This window comes from Verruconis gallopava (genome assembly GCF_000836295.1).
Source record: "Verruconis gallopava strain CBS 43764 unplaced genomic scaffold supercont1.16, whole genome shotgun sequence".
In the NCBI taxonomy this organism is placed as follows: Eukaryota; Fungi; Ascomycota; class Dothideomycetes; order Venturiales; family Sympoventuriaceae; genus Verruconis; species Verruconis gallopava.
This window is the reverse complement of record NW_015622152.1, coordinates 566-18,433: the sequence shown is the minus strand read 5'-3', so window position 1 is coordinate 18,433 and position 17,868 is coordinate 566. Positions and strand designations below refer to the sequence as shown.

The window sequence follows — 17,868 nt, the reverse complement described above, 5'->3', positions numbered from 1 at the left end:
GCACGTATTATTTTTTATGCAAGTTCTGCTTAGCCAAGCGTTTCAGCTTCCATTCTATTTTCCATAGTGGCTGAAAGGATTCGCTTGCCAGGTAGCCTCCGCTGGAAGTCAAAATAGCAACTGTCAAGTAAGTATTGGTTGATGCACAGGAGATCACCAGAAGGAAGACAATTATAGCATTAGAAGGCGTGTTCAATATGTTTTCAAGCAATCTGGCTTTTGGCTTTAACCTCCACGTCTGGAGAACGTCCAAAATGACGGATGAGAGTCCTAAATACGTGCAACACTGTCGATCCGAGATCGGAATTGTGTAACCTTCTTTCAACTTTGTAAGCAAAACGTTTGCGTATTCATTTCGTCTGTCAATAAACGAAGAAGAATAATTAAAGAATAATTGCTGAGCGGTTGACGCAATGGGAAACACTAACTTTCATTACGAGCAGCGTCGTTTGGAAAATGAGCGCGTCATACTAGAGGTTTTTGATGTATGCCACTCCTATTTTAAATTGAACTGAAGGATGAAAGTCCGCCCGTTTTTACTTCGCGCTGATTGCCGTGCTAGCCAGCAGCTCACGCAGCACAGTTCGTCCGTGGTATCACTGACAATCCAGATACACTCGAGTATCTATCGCTTCCTGCTTTTAACAGCAGCGAGGACTTCGTTAAGTTTTATGAAGAAAATATCAGCAGTTCGCTTGAGGAATGCCTCTACGCCATTTTAGACAAAGCAAGCATTCAGGACGGTAGACGGTCTGATGAAGTATTTGCAGGCGTGATATCGTTGACCGCTACAAACAAGAGCAAGGCCTGTACTGAGCTCGGCATTATAGTTTTTCCAGCATTCCAACGAACGCATGTAACAACAAACGCCGCTGGACTCTTGCTTATGTATGCCCTTGACCCTCCCTCTCAGGGAGGCTTGGGACTGCGACGTGTTGAGTGGCAGGCACACACAGAAAACGCCGCGTCTCGTCGGGCAGCCTTAAGGTTAGGGTTCGAGCTCGAAGGTATTCTAAGGTGGCAGCGCGTGGTCCTAGCAAATCGGCGGGGGATTGCCGTAGACGAACTTGAGCGGCGAAACGGTACCAAAGGAGAATCTCGAGGTCGGCATACTGCTATATACTCAATTGTATGGGAGGAATGGGATGAGAAGCGGATCAAACTCCTCAGCATGATGGACGGGAAGTGACTGCTGACATCGCCGTTTTGTGGACCGCTAGTCGATTTTGCAAGGTTTGTTGCATGCATTTCCAGCCATTTCACAGACTATGTATAGGCTAGACACTGTATCGAAGTGCAAAAGGAGAGGACGAACTCCTATTTGCTCTTTTCATCTCTTTTTTTGCTTGGGTACGGGCGTGTCGAGTATGACACTTGTAATCATCTGGAAGCGACGTTGACGTTCAATCCCGTGCTGTTCGTTGCACCTGACAAAGGAGCATCTCATTCCGCAATACTGAGAGATCTTCTCTGCTTTCATGACATTCAACAGTTCCCACAAACGCCCAAGTCGTTCTCGAACCAGCCTAGATTTGCTCCAATGTTCGCGACTCGCTTTTGAGGTGGCAATTCCAGGTCCAAACTAGAATTGGCACTAAATGTTGATTAGCTTAAAAAAACCATGCTACAATATATATCTGTGGACAGATGCAAGGGAAACTTTCTGGGGAAAGCATTCACAACATCGTCATGTGCAACTATTCAACGGCCACGGAGACGAGAATCTGATTCCCCTGCTTGTCTAGTCTGAGGAAAGAAATGAGAAGAGCGTAACGTGCGTTCTCTATCGATGTAGAGAATACGCAACTCGTTTTTGCCGCTCTGCTTCGCCCAAATAGAGGACATCTGAATGACGCAAGAGTTTGAGAACCTGTAAGTTGGTTCGTCGGTCGCTGGAGACCTGTTGTGGCGATGTACACGATATGGCACGTGACTTTCCGGACCCGAATGGCGAGATCGTCCGGTGCGCCAAGCCAATTTGTGCCTTGATCGCCTGGCCGGTGACGGAAGCTGTTCAACCATCTTGCTTGCTTCTCCTCCCATCACCAAACACCACTGCCGATAAGCGACCGAGCCCATCAGCACGCCCTCTGTGCTGCTGGCCACGATCCCAATGTTCTCAAACTCCGTCAGGCGCATCGTACTACCCACCGCTGCTGCCGCTTCGTCATCGACCTGCACCGCTTCCACTGCGGCCTCATCAGTGCGCGGTGTTGCCGCCGTCTCGCATCGCAGTCATCAGCGCAGACTCTCCTCATCGAAGACTTCCGTGCCGCCGGATAATGCAAAACGAGTTGCCATAGAGCAGGGCAAACAGAAGAATGCCGAAGGAGGACGCGGAACAAGGAAGAATCGGGTGAGAACCACGAGAGCAAATGGCGCGGCGAGTGAGAAGAAGGCAGCGTTAGTGCCTCTGAGCAAGCTGTATCCGGACTTGCCGGAGCCTGTGAGAAACACGAACCATCTTAGGCGAGAAGGTATGTCAGTCCTCAAATGGTTTGGCGATAGGGTGGAAAACTAATACATGCAGATCTCGCCGTGATGCAACTCTTCGCCGGCCATCTTCCCATATCACCGAACCATATCATTCCTCAGCCAGTATCTGATGACCAGTTTGAGGCTATTTTCAAGCCGAAACCTCACTGGCAGAAGTACAAGGACACACTCGACCAGTTGAATGGCGCTATCGCCACCCTTGAAGAAGCAGGCGTGGTTGAAGGCGTGGACGATGCCGTTGAGATCGTCCATCTCGATGCAGCGGATAGCGTCGCCGACCCTCTTTCGCATTATTATCGCATGAACCGTCCGCCACCACCGCCAAGACCAGTTGACGAATTTGAGCATGAAAATGCGAAAGCTCCGCGCAGACGCCCACGCAAGGGCAAGAGCTGGCAGACTACGATCACCGTGACAGAGTGGACAGATGGCCAAGGTCATCGGACCTTCCATGCAGACAGTACGCCAATTGTCCGCGTTCCGCATACGGAGATCCGCGTGATTGAGGAACCCTTACCCACGCAGGACGTCTCGATACGTCAGCCATTCTTGGAGCGCATGCGCGCCAGACAAGAGAAATGGCATGCATTCCAGACTGCTAAGATCAGAGAAGCCACCAAGAAACCGAAAATGTTACTCATCAGCGTGAGAAGACAAAGAAAGGTCAAGATGAAGAAGCACAAGCTTAAGAAGCTGAGAAAGCGAACACGCAATCTGAGGAGAAAGCTTGGCAAGTTGTAGAGTGGAGGATGGCCGAATTATTGGTGGTCGCGTGGGTTCTCTCCTTTATCAATTTCCTCTTGGGCGATGACAACACGATCGACTACTTTCGGTTCATACTGTTGCATGGCATGGCGTCTGCTGCTACTTGCTGATGAGAGGTTCTCGCGCTTTGCTATTATACTTCTGCATGGCCGTGTACCTTTTCTCCAGGTGCGCAGTCCAAATAGACTTTTGCTTTGTACTTGCCTTTGCATGCGTTTGTAAGAGCTAGAGCGATTATTTTGTCTTTTTTTTATTGCATAGTCCTCCAAGCTCAAGCTTCATCTTACATAAGATTCCTTGTACTCAGCGTCTCCTTCTCGTATCACGGCTCATATTTCCCGGAATTTTTCTTGAAATCCGCTTTCACTTCACATTCGGCTTCAAACCCATTTTGAAAATAGGACTGTCCCTGAATGTTGCATAGTTGTGGAACGCGATTGCCTGCTCCTTACTGATCTCGACTTCCTCTCCTCGTTTCAAGACGCCGGCATCATATTCTTTGATGGCGTCCTCCAAAGTTCTCTTCCCCGCCTCCACCGACTTCATTGCGTTGACGAATTCGAGCGCATCCTTGATAGCAAGATTACCCCCTTGACCGCGATGGAACGTCATTCTATTGGCTAATCAGCTCTCAACGCCGGAGCCAGAGAGATGTGCAGCTCAAAACATACGAGTGTGCTGCATCTCCGCTAAGTGTTACACGTCCGCCATGGCTGTTCCATGACTTTGGATGCCATATTCGCAGCTGATCCGGCTTTATAGTCACATCATCCGGCAACCACTCCACGGCCGACTTATACGGATCCGCCCAACCATCCATCTTTCCCTTCAGGCGCTGCAGCCTCCGTTTCGAACCTTTAGCTGTTATGTCATCATCGGTATCCCCCTCTTCGGTTGGCCAGGTGACCAGGAGGTAGAATATCCATGTCTCTGGCCGCTCAAGGTCTGGTTTATCGAGCAGGAATAGCCCAATGTACATACTTTTTGGATGCGTGGCGACGTCGACGTTTGGGTTCATAACGCTCTCTAGCCACCTAGCCTGATCAGTCTTTACTGAGAAGGGAAAGTTCATGAAGGTGTAAGGCAGGACTTCTTGTTGCGCGGCTTCTCCCAGCAGCCACCTTCTCACGTATGACGCCCCTCCATCCGCGCCCACGATCACGTCGCCCTTCTCGCTGGTCCCGTCCTCGAAGGTGGCGACCACGCCGTCTTTCACAACGTCGATCCCCACGAGCTTCTTGCCGTACCGGATGTCCAAGCCTTCGCGCCACGCCGTCTTCGTCTTGCGAATGTTAAGTCGTCGAACGCCTGGATAACGCGGCTCGACCATGGTCTCCCCAGTGGCGCCGTCGCGAACGAGGACGCATTCTTTGCCGGCGGCTTTGGTGTCAAGGGATGGATCCGGCTGGCATCTGCTAAGGGTCGAATACAGGGCGTCAGGAAGAAGCTGCCGAATCAAAGGATGTGCCCATGAGAGGGTGACGCCCCAGTTACGGTCGCGAGGTGCAGTTTCGCGGTCGTAAATCGAGCATGAAATTCCATTCTTTCGAACAGGGAGTTTTTCCCCGTATGTAAGCTTGATACACAATTTACATTGAATTTGTCATTCAAGATACCTTTACAAGTCCGTGAGCCGTAGCTAGGCCCGCCAAACCTACAAATTCAGATCAGTTTCCGCTGTAGAGTTCGTGTCGTGTAGACCGTTACCTGCACCGACCACAATCACGTGAATGTTCTTTTTCATTGCCATCTTAGCTGATCTTCTCAAAATTGGTATCTTTGGCGCAGCACCAAGAACGTCCCGTTGGTTTATGGTTTCTGCTGGACGTTTTCGATGCCCAGATTAAAGATCCGTCATAGTTCTGCTCCGTAGCGTTAAGAGTGACGTTTCCTTTTCTAAGTAGACATGCGCCGCACGTACGACTGATGTTCAGCTCGGATCCCCACTGCAGGGCAACATGACACCCGCCGCAGTGGCGATGTGCTATTGTTACAGGGTTCTTTCCGAGCGTACTTTATATCTGGGGACGCCTCTTGTCGCACGACATTTAATCCAACTCCTTTGGTCGTTGCGCGGCCTTTGGCCTGTAGTCTGACAACATCTCTTCTGGGATCCTAACTTTTGCAGCTGTGCCACGCCGGGTACTTGCATTGACGAAGGCTTGAACCTCACTATTTGTGGCTTGGGAAATCGCCAACGTCACTCGTGCTTCTGTGAATAGGGCGAATCGTCGATAAAACCTGAGGTTCGAGGTCTTGCTTTAATTCCAATTGAAGGGGCGCCAAGAGTAAAAGCATGGATTTCTATTCAGATCCTAATGCAGGCACCAAATCGGTGTGGAGCGAGCAGGACGTCAAGCAGGTATGTGGTTTGTCATTATCCAAGATTCGTCCGTTTGGCTCTGACAGATGCGTCTGGCAGCTTCGCAGAAAGTTGATAACGGCAAATCACATTTTGCATTACCATGGCGTCGTTGACGCATATGGGCACATATCAATCAGACATCCGCAGCGGCCAGATATTTATATCATGTGTGGGTATGTGCATCCTTCGATAACAGGTATCCCCGAAAAGGATCGTGTCTGATCAATCCTTGTGTACAGATATATGGCCCCAGGAGTAGTGAGCAGTCAAGATGACCTCATCGAATACTACGTAAAGGACTCCTCAACTGTAGACGCCAGTGCCAAGAAGGGGTACTCAGAGCGATTCATACACGGCGAGCTATTCCGCATGTACCCAAACGTAAATTGCGTCGTGCATTCCCATGCTGAGGAGGTACTTCCGTATGTGACCGCCGGCGTGCCGCTTAAGCCCATTTTCCACATGGCCGGTTTCCTGGGTACGAACGTGCCGGTGTTTGATATCGCTGACGTCTACGAGGCAGGCGAGCAGCAAGACATGCTTGTTCGCAACGCGCGTATCGGCAGCGCGCTGGCATCCTCTTTCGGTGCACCCAGCACGGGGTCAGATACCCCAAAGGATCCGCAACACACTGTCGTGTTGATGAGGAGACACGGGTTCACGACGCACGGAGCAGACATCGAAACCGCGGTGTACAGGGGTGTGTACACTAAGATTAATGCAAAAGCATTGACGGAGGCAATCACGCTGAGAACGGCGTTTTCTTCATTAGAGGCGCTTGGCAGGCCGAAGTTTGACCTAGAACCCTTGACTGAAGAAATGTGTAAAGGCTGCTTGAAGATGAATGAGGGCACTCAGGATAAGCCGTGGCTGCTGTGGTGTAAGGAGGTCGAAGCTACCGGCTTGTATGTCAACAACGGATGAATGACATCGTCCTTGTCATGACTTGGATACATTTTCATTTCGAGCTAGCAGAAGGTTGTTGCAAGAACATATGTGTTTTCAAGAGACTGGTTACCGCCGTTGAAACGAGGCATCACTATTACTCGAATTGATCAAATCCCATCCAAAAATGATGTATATGTCCTAAAGTGCCAAATTCCGAATCTCCAAAGTACAGAGCCACGTTAGAAGGAGATGTTCATAAATGAGAAACATACAGTACCACGATGATGTGGAAATATCACCCTTTCGCTTAGAGGAAGATTGCAGACTTAGATCTCCACACCTGTAATCCACGCGCATGCTGCTCTCACAATCGTCTCAATGACATTGAGCTCCTCCTCGCTACGTGGGGCATACACCATTGTCCAGCCACTCTTCACAAATGGTAGACAGAACCGACACCCCCATCCAGCTTCCATAATCTTACGTGCGTCAGGGTCGCTAACCCACACGTGCAAGCTATTATCTGCGGGATGAGCGTGTGCGATTTCATGGTTCAGCAATCTGTCCCGCGCCTGCGGATTCAGGGTGGGGATATGCTCCAGCGCGTAGAGGCCGTCCGTCGTCTTGCCTTCCGTGTGAGACGGCTTGACTGCGAACAGCTCCGGGTGCTCCGCTGCGAGCGTGAGCATGAGATTCTGCAGCCTGTCGCGCACCTGTGGAGGGATGGGCTCCGGTCGCTGGCGCTGCGGCAGTATACGGGGCATGAGCTTGGGAGGTGCGCCGGCGCGCTTGGGCAGCGGTGTCTTGAGGTACGAAGGACCTTCCGTGCTCAGCCCCGAGGGGTCAAAGACATTGTTGAAGAAGAACTTCAGTCGCAAGATTGTCATGCGGATGTAGCCACTAGCGCAATGCTTGTTAGTCGCAGAAGCCAGTCGAGTCCGACGCTGGATCTTCCCATCGCCTGATCCACGAACTCGACACGGGCCGAGGTGGCGATGGCACAGCGACGCGCGTTTTGGACGAGACTGACCGAACGGTAGGAGATGTCCCTCCCGTCCCAAAAGACGTCCATTCCCTAAAGTCATTTACGAGCCTACCATGGGGGGGCCTTGGCTTAGCTTCTGGACATGCTAAGTCGTGGGACGACAGGACTCGATCTTACCACGCAAATCCCAGAAGCGATGTGGCCGCGACAATCGAAACGATCGGGTTCTGGCTGTGCTTGGCAACTAATTTCTTGCACACGTCCGCCATTGTCTGGGCTTGCACAAGAATCTCGGTGCGGGACGACTGTGTCACCTTCGCAGCACCGCATCGCTGACGTATCGTCGCGCTCGACGATCGCGGCAAGCAGCCATAGAACTACCGGGCGGGAGAGCTGGCATTGGCTCGCTACCAGTCTGCGTCTCAATGGGCCAAAAGAGCACCGCAAGAGGTGCGGGTTGGGCTCGCTCGACCCGTGGGCTGACTAACAAAGTCTGGGCAACATCAAAAGACGACTGTTTTATTGCCCGCAACAAACCACCGCATCCAGGCTCTCCCCTCGTCTTTCACCCCCTCTCGCGCTCCATATGGGACTTGATTCTCATTCTTATCGTCAATGCGCGATTGGACCTTCCGCAACAGGATGACGATGCCATCTGGTGCGGCGACGCCGCCCTTCTAGTTCGGCTTCCAAGAAACACCCAAGAGCCGTCCGCTCCGCTTCAAGACACGGCCAAGTTCTGGGCGCCATTCTGGGGTTACCTCATGGCTTGAGCAGTGTCTTGTCGCTGCTGTAACTCAAGAAATTGGCACGCATTCGTTATTGATGCAGAACCTCTCACGTCGTTGGGCACGCGAGCTTGCTCGAGCTTGGGGTTCCAAAGGGAGAAGCTCGTTGTCGTCGTTTGCCTCGTGTAATGTGCCATGACATCGCCGCTTGGACCCTTCCGCCGCGGTAGCCTTCTTTCTTGGTTTTCTTTGTATCTTCTAGCCTATTGCCACTTTGTTCGGCATGGGGAGATAACAGAAGGCTCGGTCTGCAGCTTCGCGGCGGGTTACGTACGGGTGTTTATCTCCTTGTGCCTTTCGCCTGTACGTAGTGTCGATAAATAGGTAATGCGGGCCTTCCCTTGATCTGACTTTCTCTCCACATTCTCCCACACAGGCTCTTTTCCTGTTTCCCTTTGTCCTCTGCCTTGTCCTAGTACCGGCCTTCAGGACCCGTGGGCGACAAGGCTCTTCTAGAAAACATGGCAGACAATGAAAAAGACCAGGAGCTTGGCATCTCCAGTTCCAGCAGCAACAATGGCGCTACCCCAGCTTACAACTCCAACGAGTCCAGCGAGGAACTTGGCTTCTGGACGCGCATGGGTTGCACGAAAGAGTCGTTCAAGCGCCGCACGCTTGCGGACAAGAACAACCAACTCAACCAAACCCTAAGGAGGCGCCATCTGCACATGATCGCCATCGGTGGCAGTATCGGTGCGGGCTTTTTCGTCGGTTCCGGCTCAGCTTTGTCCACGGGCGGCCCTGCCGCTTTGCTCATCTGCTTCGGTATCATCGGTGTCATGATCTTCAACGTCTGTTTCGCCCTTGGTGAGCTTGCCGTAATGTATCCTGTCTCTGGTGGCTTCTACACGTACTCTGCCCGCTTCATCGATCCGTCCTGGGGCTTTGCCATGGGCTGGAACTATGTCTTGCAGTGGGCAATTGTCATCCCTCTCGAACTCACGGTTGCTGGTCTTACTGTTGAGTACTGGCAAGTCGGAGTCAACGTTGGTGTATGGATTACAGGTATATTTTCACTCTGGAATCTCATGTAACAAGCGGGCTCAGAGATCTGACACAATTTGCAGTGTTCCTCGTGGTTTTGATCATCATCAATATATTCGGCGTTCTTGGCTACGGCGAAGAAGAATTCTGGAGCTCTGTACTCAAGCTTGGCGCCGTCGTTGTCTTCATGATCATCGCACTCGTACTCGTATGCGGTGGCGGCAAGAGCGGAACGCCTTACGACGAGTACTACGGAGCACGGTTCGTGATCAAACCCTAAACTGTGATATTGCAAAAGCCATAATTCTAACGGTACGCACAGTCTTTGGTACAATCCCGGTGCTTTTGCAAACGGCTTCAAAGGCGTCTGTGCAACATTTGTCACAGCCGCGTTTGCATTCAGCGGTACCGAGCTCGTCGGTCTCGCTGCTGCCGAATCCGCCAACCCTGCAAAGCAGCTACCTGGAGCCATCAAACAGGTCTTCTGGCGGATCACGCTTTTCTACGTCATTGGCCTCATGTTCATCGGCTTACTTGTGCCGTACGATGAGCCCCGCCTGCTCAATGGCAGTAGCGCAACATCCACCTCTCCATTCGTCATCGTAGCTTCCAATGCGCGCCTAAACGGCTTTGATGACTTCCTCAACGTCATCATTCTCATATCCGTCATCTCCATCGGTAACTCGGGCGTGTACGGCGGCTCGCGCACCCTGACTGCTCTTGCCGAGCAAGGGTACGCCCCCAAGGTCTTCAGATACGTTGATCGCGCTGGTCGTCCTCTCATCTCGACCATCGTAATCTTGGCGTTTGGTCTGCTCGGTTACATGAACCTGGCGGCGACGGGCGAAGTGATCTTCAACTGGTTGTTGTCGTTGTCGGGTCTAGCGGCCTTGTTCACATGGGGCTCGATCTGCCTGTCACATATTCGCTTCCGACACGCGTGGAAGTACCACGGTCACTCTGAGGACGAGATCCCTTTCAAGGCCGTTGGCGGCGTGTGGGGCTCCTGGCTTGGACTCCTCCTCGTAGTTCTCGTCTTGATTGCACAGGTACGATTACTATACCCCTTCATCTTAGCAAATACCAGCTTTTCATATATCTTATTTCATTTCTCCAACTAATTCGCTCCGTGCAGTTTTACGTTGCTGTCTGGCCGGTAGGAGGCCATTCGGAAGATGGTGCCGCGTATGATTTCTTCAGTCTGTACCTCGCGCTGCCTGTTGTACTTGCGTTCTGGATCGGTGGCTACTTATGGAAGAGGCGAGGCTGGCTTCGTACAAGCCAGATTGATGTTGATAGTGGGAGACGTGAAGTTGATTGGGATCGCATCAACGCTTACAGGGCTGAACTCGCGGCCATGCCGGCGTGGAGGCGCCTCCTCTGGTCGTTGTTCTAGGAAAAGATACTTTTTTTTTCCAGAATATTACACCCTTGTAGAGAGTATCTAGAGGAACTGGGAGTGCGAGCGCATGTTACAACAGGATTGAGTTCTGGCTAAGTGACTTGGTTCGGTTCCAAATGTCCGCTGTTTTTCCAAGCAACTGCTGTGACAAACTATCGTTTTCCAAATCCTCGTGTTTCTTCATTGACTTTAAAGAATTTCTTCGAAGTGTCGGAATTTTGCATCGGTCATGGGTCATCAAGAGTGTCGACGTATAGCAATGCCTGAAGACGGCATTTCCATTGAATTGCCTAATTCCGTTAGTTTTAGTCGTGAGGCCGCTGGTTGGTTCAACCCAAGGTGCTTTTTAATGCAGTCGTAGCAGGGACATCAGTCGTTAATCGTCAACTTTGCTGCACATCAAAGATGCAAAGCCTCTCTCGTACTATACTATTGTGTCACGCTGCATGGATTCTGAGATTCCAGAATATCCCAGCTTTGCCCAACAGCCGAAGATGGTGTCACATTCTCTAATGGGCCCAGCAACTTGGGTACTCATGAGAGGCCGAGCTCTCCATGAGAACTGTGTTGATGTGATGATGAGAACACCTGACTGCGCGATGCTGACAAGATTGCGCGTGTGTTTGGAGTGTATCAATATGTTGATATTGGTAGATAGTCATTGCTACCCCTCCTAGTGAAAGACTTGAAATGTCTACGATAGCACCAAGAATTGACTCATCTTATCATACGAGCTAATTCTCGGGGCATTTGGCATGGCCGGCAGAAGATCCGCGACGAGAATCAAAACATAAGCACCGCTTTTCGAAACTGATGGTGGCGCAAGGGTACGACTATCGTCTCGTCACTCACTTTGGCAACTCTGGCAAACGACCGATCAGCTTGGACAAATTGGTTTTGGCGGCTGTTGTGGGAAAAAGATGGGCCAAGATTGTCGCGATGAAGTAGAAGCCTCTTCGGCGCAAATCTTCTGGCACTGGCTGGAGTAGGATGGCATTGAAGAGGGAGGAATTCCGTGGCAACGCGACTCGTGTTTGTGATTAAAACGACAAAAAGTGCAAACGGACTGTAGTTGAACCAAGCAAGTGAGAGCGTAGACTAGCGTGCTCTGTACAGAAATGTGGGACGAGTGGGGTATCATGTGCTGAATTCGAATATTTAAAAATATTGAAGACTCTATTACCCCTGAATGACATAAGGAGAAGATAATGATAGGCCGTCGGTGCGGGATTGAGCTTTGCAAAGCTGTGTGCGGATTATGCGCTAGGATGCGGCCAGCTAAATCGAATATTGTCATCCTCGATGCCCTTCTGAACGATCCCAATCGCCCCGTTCTTCACTAAAAACTCCAACCTGTGGTCTCTATACTCGCGCTTCATTCCCTGACCCTTTTCCCAAGCTGCAGGACCCAGGGCGGCCATCTTCGGAGCGGCCAATCGAAATTCTTCCCAGGTCTCTTTTATACATGGAATCTCTTCCATCCGAGCGTGCCACTGCTGAAGAGGACTGCCAAGTTCAGGACCGAGCCCGTTGGACACGGAGCGGTTCAGCATAGGCGCTACTGCTATGTCGGCATATCCAACTGCTTCACCAGAGAAAAAGGGCTTGTCACCGAGCCTCGGGGTAAGCCAGTCTTGAATTTGCTTTGTTTGATCTACAATGGCTGCATTAAGACGCTCTGCTTCCTCCCCTTCGGCCCGCTTGAACCAATTGATTTCCCCAAACGCCCAGTTGATCGCCTCGTAGTGCGTATCGCAGATCTCCTCGATCATGCGCGCCTCTGCCTTGCTTTGCGGATCCGCAGAGGGGAAGAGACTCGGATGTTCATCCGACGTGAATTTGTCTTCAAGGTACATGAGAATGGCCGTCGAGTCGAAGACTTTGAAGTCGCCATCAATCAAGACGGGAACTTCCATCCGTACGTTGGCAGCGGCGAACGTTGGGTTCGGCCGTCCTGAGCCTAGTGCTTCAGGCGCCTCGCTCTCGAATGGAAGATGCTTATAGCGCAGAGCCATCCTCACCTTCTGCGCATAAGAAGAAACCGCATTGTCGTAGAGCACAAGCTTGGTGGCGGACATAATGATTGTACTTGTTGGACTTCGCACTTGCTCGCGAAGATATGAAATGGGTATTTCCGGAGGATCTCCGGTTGTCTATTGGTCTAGGAGTTCCCTTATAACACCCAAATGAGCTCCCTCGAGAAAGAATGCACTACAACCTGCTTGTACGGTCAGCACTAAGCCCTTGCAACAGTGTTTTGGAGGGATGCTCACTCTCGTCCGACGAATTAGACTTGACAACTGTTGCGCTATATGAGCTGACCTGAATATCGAAACAATATGGCGGTGAACAGATAGAGGCAATAAAAGAGACCTCGTGATATCATCGAAGATCGTAAATATCCGAAAGCAACCGTGGATCTCAACCGAGTCTGATGCTACCCCACCCTGGTCTCGGAACTAGGCTAACGACTCCGTGATTGGAGGAGTAAGAATATTCCGTAGCCCGAGTACATCTTTGACAGCGCCGACGCTGCACTGCCTATTAATATTGAGATTGAGACCCGCCTGGACCGTGACACGGAACGTCCATTGTGGGGTGTTACTTTCCTTTAGGAGTGGGTTTGCGTCGCTGGTTTTTGAGCTTTCAACACGTGTGTAGTGTCGATAGTTTGATCGAGGTTCAACAGAAGTAGTTGAGCAAGAATACAACATATCCCGCCGTACTATACCAGAAGTTGACACGGAGTGGTTACCCGGCTCGGGATCACGTTCGAGAGGGGTTGTTGAGGACGTATCCAGTTTGATCAGAGGGCGACGTTTGTCGTGCCACTGAGTGAACGCTTTGTGATTACTGATGAGTCCATACGAGTGGAAGCTGACCCTGTGTGTATGACAGTCATTCTCTGATTCTTTTGATTTGCTGAGCTTGGTGAGCGCTCCATTCCCTTTGCGATTTGAGCATTATCGATGGGAAGTCTGAGGAAGGGAATGTTGAAGATGATGGCTTCGAGATCGCGAAATAAATTCACCAAGGACTTACAGACATTGTTTGCTGATGGATCTTGAACCAATGAGTTATGTCTCGCGAGTTTAATTTTAAAAGTTCTCTCTGTAGTACAATGATCGCTGGGCATATTTAAGAGGCAAAGCGTGTTTGGGAGGGGAAAGGGACGCCACACGAGTGGAAGCCCGCCACACTGGCGAGCTTCGCTGCAATTTTGTTCACGTTTTGCGCAGAAATATCGTAGCTGCTGCTGCAACTCGAGCAGAGAATTACAGGACCATTAGGCTTCGATAACCTTCTCAGTCTTCACAGCTCTCGCACAGCCTCTCCTGGCAACTTACGAATACTGACGCAAAGGGTCGTGACCATGGCAACCGCTACTTCGACACCGTCGCTGCCACCCCCCTTTGATCGTACTCTTCCCGAAGAGCTCGAACTCATAACCCAAGGCGCAGAAGCGCGTCTGTATCGCACGCCATTCCTCACTCGTACCCAACACTGTGCGTTGAAATATCGTCCCCGCAAAACGTACAGGCACCCCACTCTTGACGCCCGCCTCACCAAGCAACGCATTCTCGCAGAAGCGCGCGTCCTTGTGAGATGTCGCAAAGAAGGGCTACGTGTTCCGGCAGTTTTGGGTGTCGACTGGGAGGAGGGATGGCTGGGAATGGAATGGATAACGGGTCGGACGGTCAGACAATGCTTGGATGAAGTTCTGAAGGACTGCCATTCCGCGGAGGAAGTGGAGTCCAACTCAGCGATATGGGAGTTGATGGGCAAAGTGGGCAAGACTGTTGGCAAGCTGCATGAAATCGGCGTAGTACATGGCGATTTGACAACAAGCAACCTTATGGTGAGGAATGAGGAGTCAGCGGAACAGGCCGCAGCACAGAACCTACGGGGTGAGATCGTCATTATTGACTTTGGACTGGCATTACAAACAGTTCAGGATGAAGACCGTGCAGTGGATTTGTACGTTCTAGAGAGAGCTTTTGGAAGCACGCACCCGCAGGCTGAAGGGCTGTTCAAGGAGGTGTTGCGAGTGTACGGGGAGAGCTACAAAAGTGCGAAGTCGGTTCTCAGAAGACTGGACGACGTGAGACTGAGAGGGAGGAAAAAGAGCATGATAGGCTGATGCCTTTGACTTCTTGATTGAACTGCGCACTTGAATAAAAGAGATACCCATGGCTAGATCTATAATCTACTGTCTTCACCGAGCAACTGCATGCCTACGCGCTCCTGCAGCTCCTTAACAGCTTCTTTCGTCCTGCCTAAGTTAACCTTAATTGTGCCCATGCCCGCTAGTTTCGCTCCCTTAAGATTGCTTCCTATGTCATCCAGGAATATAATGTCGCTGGGCTTGATATCGATCCCTCTCGCGCGACCAATCTTTTGGATCTCCTTGATTGCGTATTCATAGATTCGTGGCTCAGGCTTGCGCATACCAATCTGCGCGCTTCCCATGAAGATATCGAAGTTATCATGCAAGTTTTCGAGTCGCTCCCCGTTGCTGGGCAGGACATGCGCATGCCCGGCTTTCTTGCTAACCTCTGCGATTTCGTCGTGGGGGATGCCATTGACAAACTCCTTGCCCGTCTCATCCACAATGCCCTCTGGGAAAATGGTGTTGTTGCTCAGTGCTGCCATAATAAATCGTCCTGACGCCTTTAGCTTCTTCAAGGCAGGATACATGTACGGATCCGGACTTCGCGCGTTGCGCATCATGTTCCAAAACATAGTCTTCGCGTCGATATCCGGCATCTCTGGGATTTTCCCTGCCTTGATGGCGGCCTTATGCTTTTCTGGAATTAAATTCGCCTTCTTGGGGTCGGACAGAATTTTGCCCCAATACCATTCCCATCGCTTGCGGTCTTGGAGATCCGACTTGAAGTGGGCAAACCAAGCATCATCAAGGGGTACTTCGCCGCGCTCGATTTGTTGCCAGGCTCCGTTCGGCGCAGTCGCGCTGATTGTGTGGTTTATATAGCCCGGTGGAATATCGTTTGCAAGCTCGTAGTCTAGAATGGCTTGGAACGGGGAAATAACCTATACTCAAAAGCTATTAGAGTCATGTCGCGTAGTCCTGTACTTTAGGAATAAGGTAGCACTTACGCACACCCCGCCGATGTCAAAGAGCTGTTACTGAATGTTAACGCTGGATACGAACATGTGAGAGAGATTGCTACATACGAGAGCTTTTGGCGGATTTCCCATAGTGACTTTACGGTGCTCGACTTTATAAATTTTTTTTGAGGGTTACATTTTGCATGTCGTTAGAAAGAGTGTCGGCGCGTCGTGTAGATTGACGGATAACCGATTGCGGAGCTATACCGAGGTTTAATTCTAAGACTATTCTATGTACACGGTTCCTTATCGATAAAGGGGCTTCGCCTGTTTTTTGTAACCTCTTCGTGCATTGTATGAATATCGTGAGTTTTACACATCACATCATAGTTAATACCTTGACGATCGCAAGATTGTCGCAGAATGCAACAAGGAGCTGTTGTTAATACCCACGAACACTCGGCTTTGGCCACAAGTTAGACTCTTATAGCGATTGCGACCTTGTCTAATCCGATGCTGTGGATGGAACTTCGTCGTATTCGCAGCGTTGAAATGATCAGGATTCCTTTGATCACAAAAACACGACATGTGAAAACGGAATCGGGCATGTCACTACCATTTGTCATATATTAAAGTATAAATTATGCTGACAGGTTGCATTGTTCGTGTGCTCAAGTAAGCATGCGGAAGGGATGTATATAAACCGCCAAAAATGGGGAGACTTCTGGGGTTGCATTCAAACTGGATTTACTTCTTCCATCAGTACTAATTTCTCGGTTGATCTTGCGTGAAGCACTGCGTTGCGATGCCTCGAAGGATTGTCCTCGTCTCCGGTGCGCGCTCACTAAGCATCACCAAGCATTACCAGCCGTTGGGTAAATGTGCTAATTTGACCGATATCCGTCATAGGCGCTGAACAAGGTGTTGGTTATGCAATTGCCCAAAGTCTTGCGGCTTCCGGAGATGGCTATCATATCTTTATCACCAGCAGCAATCTCGAGGCAGCGGAAAAGGCGCTGATCAGTATCAGTGCAAACATGACAAATGCAAAGAACCGATTATATGCAATTCAGCTTGATTCGACGAATGCAGCCTCTATCGATGACGCTAAAGCATTTATTGATGATCGTTATGGGAGGCTCAACGTCTTAATAAATGTCGGAGTCAAAATTCCGGCGCTGAATACGAAGGCTGGAGAACATGAAGAAAATTCTGTTGATTTCCCACCATTGTCTATTGTGTTTCGGCCGCTCTTGCTTCGGAGCTCAAATCCATACTCCTTGTATATTAGGTCGTATATGGAAGCTCTCGCACCCAAAGCCGAAAACGCGGAGGCACATTCTTCCAGTGATACGACAAATCAAATAAGCAGAGAGGAATTAAAAATCCTCGTTGAGAAAGAGCATGCTGTGTACGGGGATGAGGGACTAAAAGTATTCGCGTTGAACCTCGGAACCTCTGCGACACATGGCAAGAGCAACGACGAGAACGGTAATCTTATCTTAAGAATTCTGAGAGGCGAAAGAGATAATGAGGCAGGTAGACTTGTACATTAAAGAGGTGCGTAGCGGTGACAGGAGGAATGGTCCAGGAGAAAAATCTAGCGGAATCTTGTAGCTCATAGAACTATGATGTGCCGACTGCGCCGCGCGGCAGGATATCGCAACGACTGTGCCGTGAACGTCTCTAAGCATTCAGTTAGTGATTCAAATGTTATAATCTTCTTCCAAAGAGGCCCAAACATGTCTTGGTTTAATGAGCCATGTCTTCAAATAATATCGGTTCTCTCGGTCGAAAAGCTCGGCGCTGAAAGACCTTGCGCTAAACTGCTCTAGGCAATGTAAACGGTCATGAAGAGGTGTCGATGTCTGTGCGGAAGATCACGGGAGCGATGAATGGTGCATAAGTGAGATTGTAAACCTGCTTAGTTCATTATATGCTATCTTGACTGATGGATTGTATGGTTGTTCTCCTATCCCCTACCCCTGGCTCTCCTCTCTTATCTAGCCAGTATTTGCTTATGTCACGTGATACTTAGTATATGCTTAGACTGATATACCCCTGATCTGGTAAGATATGCTACCAGATCTTACTCAGTCTATTATCTCTCATTCATCTGCTTCAG

The 17,868-nt window shown here is 50.3% G+C and overlaps 9 protein-coding genes across 9 annotated transcripts; 5 read left to right on the top strand and 4 right to left on the bottom strand.

Annotated features, from left to right (window-relative positions):
* Positions 1-371: 371 nt before the first annotated feature.
* Positions 372-1,368, top strand: PV09_05190 (uncharacterized protein). The gene is made up of 2 exons (XM_016358665.1): positions 372-485; positions 563-1,368. The coding sequence occupies exons 1-2, from the start codon at positions 414-416 to the stop codon at positions 1,187-1,189; spliced, it is 699 nt and encodes a 232-aa protein (XP_016213284.1). The 5' UTR covers positions 372-413; the 3' UTR covers positions 1,190-1,368.
* A 649-nt stretch (positions 1,369-2,017) lies between these two features.
* On the top strand, positions 2,018-4,175 carry PV09_05189 (uncharacterized protein). The gene is made up of 2 exons (XM_016358664.1): positions 2,018-2,477; positions 2,531-4,175. Exons 1-2 carry the CDS (start codon positions 2,114-2,116, stop codon positions 3,235-3,237), a joined length of 1,071 nt encoding a protein of 356 aa, XP_016213283.1. The 5' UTR covers positions 2,018-2,113; the 3' UTR covers positions 3,238-4,175.
* Positions 3,493-5,011, bottom strand: PV09_05188 (uncharacterized protein; the record flags this gene model as incomplete). The annotated part of the gene is made up of 4 exons (XM_016358663.1): positions 3,493-3,874; positions 3,933-4,804; positions 4,878-4,915; positions 4,969-5,011. The coding sequence occupies 4 exons, from the start codon at positions 5,009-5,011 to the stop codon at positions 3,625-3,627; spliced, it is 1,203 nt and encodes a 400-aa protein (XP_016213282.1). The 3' UTR covers positions 3,493-3,624.
* Positions 5,012-6,568: 1,557 nt separating this feature from the next.
* On the bottom strand, positions 6,569-7,834 carry PV09_05187 (uncharacterized protein). The gene is made up of 3 exons (XM_016358662.1): positions 7,677-7,834; positions 7,545-7,607; positions 6,569-7,414 (listed from the first exon to the last, which is right to left on the bottom strand). The coding sequence occupies exons 1-3, from the start codon at positions 7,766-7,768 to the stop codon at positions 6,841-6,843; spliced, it is 729 nt and encodes a 242-aa protein (XP_016213281.1). The 5' UTR covers positions 7,769-7,834; the 3' UTR covers positions 6,569-6,840.
* Positions 7,544-10,898, top strand: PV09_05186 (uncharacterized protein). Its single transcript, XM_016358661.1, has 4 exons — positions 7,544-9,292; positions 9,355-9,532; positions 9,594-10,320; positions 10,407-10,898. The coding sequence occupies exons 1-4, from the start codon at positions 8,749-8,751 to the stop codon at positions 10,665-10,667; spliced, it is 1,710 nt and encodes a 569-aa protein (XP_016213280.1). The 5' UTR covers positions 7,544-8,748; the 3' UTR covers positions 10,668-10,898.
* Positions 10,899-11,804: 906 nt separating this feature from the next.
* On the bottom strand, positions 11,805-13,806 carry PV09_05185 (uncharacterized protein). Its single transcript, XM_016358660.1, has 3 exons — positions 13,716-13,806; positions 12,947-13,556; positions 11,805-12,891 (listed from the first exon to the last, which is right to left on the bottom strand). Exon 3 carries the CDS (start codon positions 12,749-12,751, stop codon positions 11,930-11,932), a length of 822 nt encoding a protein of 273 aa, XP_016213279.1. The 5' UTR covers positions 12,752-12,891; positions 12,947-13,556; positions 13,716-13,806; the 3' UTR covers positions 11,805-11,929.
* Positions 13,807-13,901: 95 nt separating this feature from the next.
* On the top strand, positions 13,902-14,900 carry PV09_05184 (Kae1-associated kinase Bud32). The gene has a single exon (XM_016358659.1). The coding sequence runs from the start codon at positions 14,047-14,049 to the stop codon at positions 14,812-14,814; it is 768 nt and encodes a 255-aa protein (XP_016213278.1). The 5' UTR covers positions 13,902-14,046; the 3' UTR covers positions 14,815-14,900.
* PV09_05183 (uncharacterized protein) lies at positions 14,812-15,970 on the bottom strand. Its single transcript, XM_016358658.1, has 3 exons — positions 15,870-15,970; positions 15,792-15,815; positions 14,812-15,725 (listed from the first exon to the last, which is right to left on the bottom strand). The coding sequence occupies exons 1-3, from the start codon at positions 15,891-15,893 to the stop codon at positions 14,874-14,876; spliced, it is 900 nt and encodes a 299-aa protein (XP_016213277.1). The 5' UTR covers positions 15,894-15,970; the 3' UTR covers positions 14,812-14,873.
* A 578-nt stretch (positions 15,971-16,548) lies between these two features.
* PV09_05182 (uncharacterized protein) lies at positions 16,549-17,299 on the top strand (the record flags this gene model as incomplete). Its single annotated transcript, XM_016358657.1, has 2 exons — positions 16,549-16,576; positions 16,653-17,299. 2 exons carry the CDS (start codon positions 16,549-16,551, stop codon positions 17,297-17,299), a joined length of 675 nt encoding a protein of 224 aa, XP_016213276.1.
* Between the last annotated feature and the right edge of the window lie 569 nt (positions 17,300-17,868).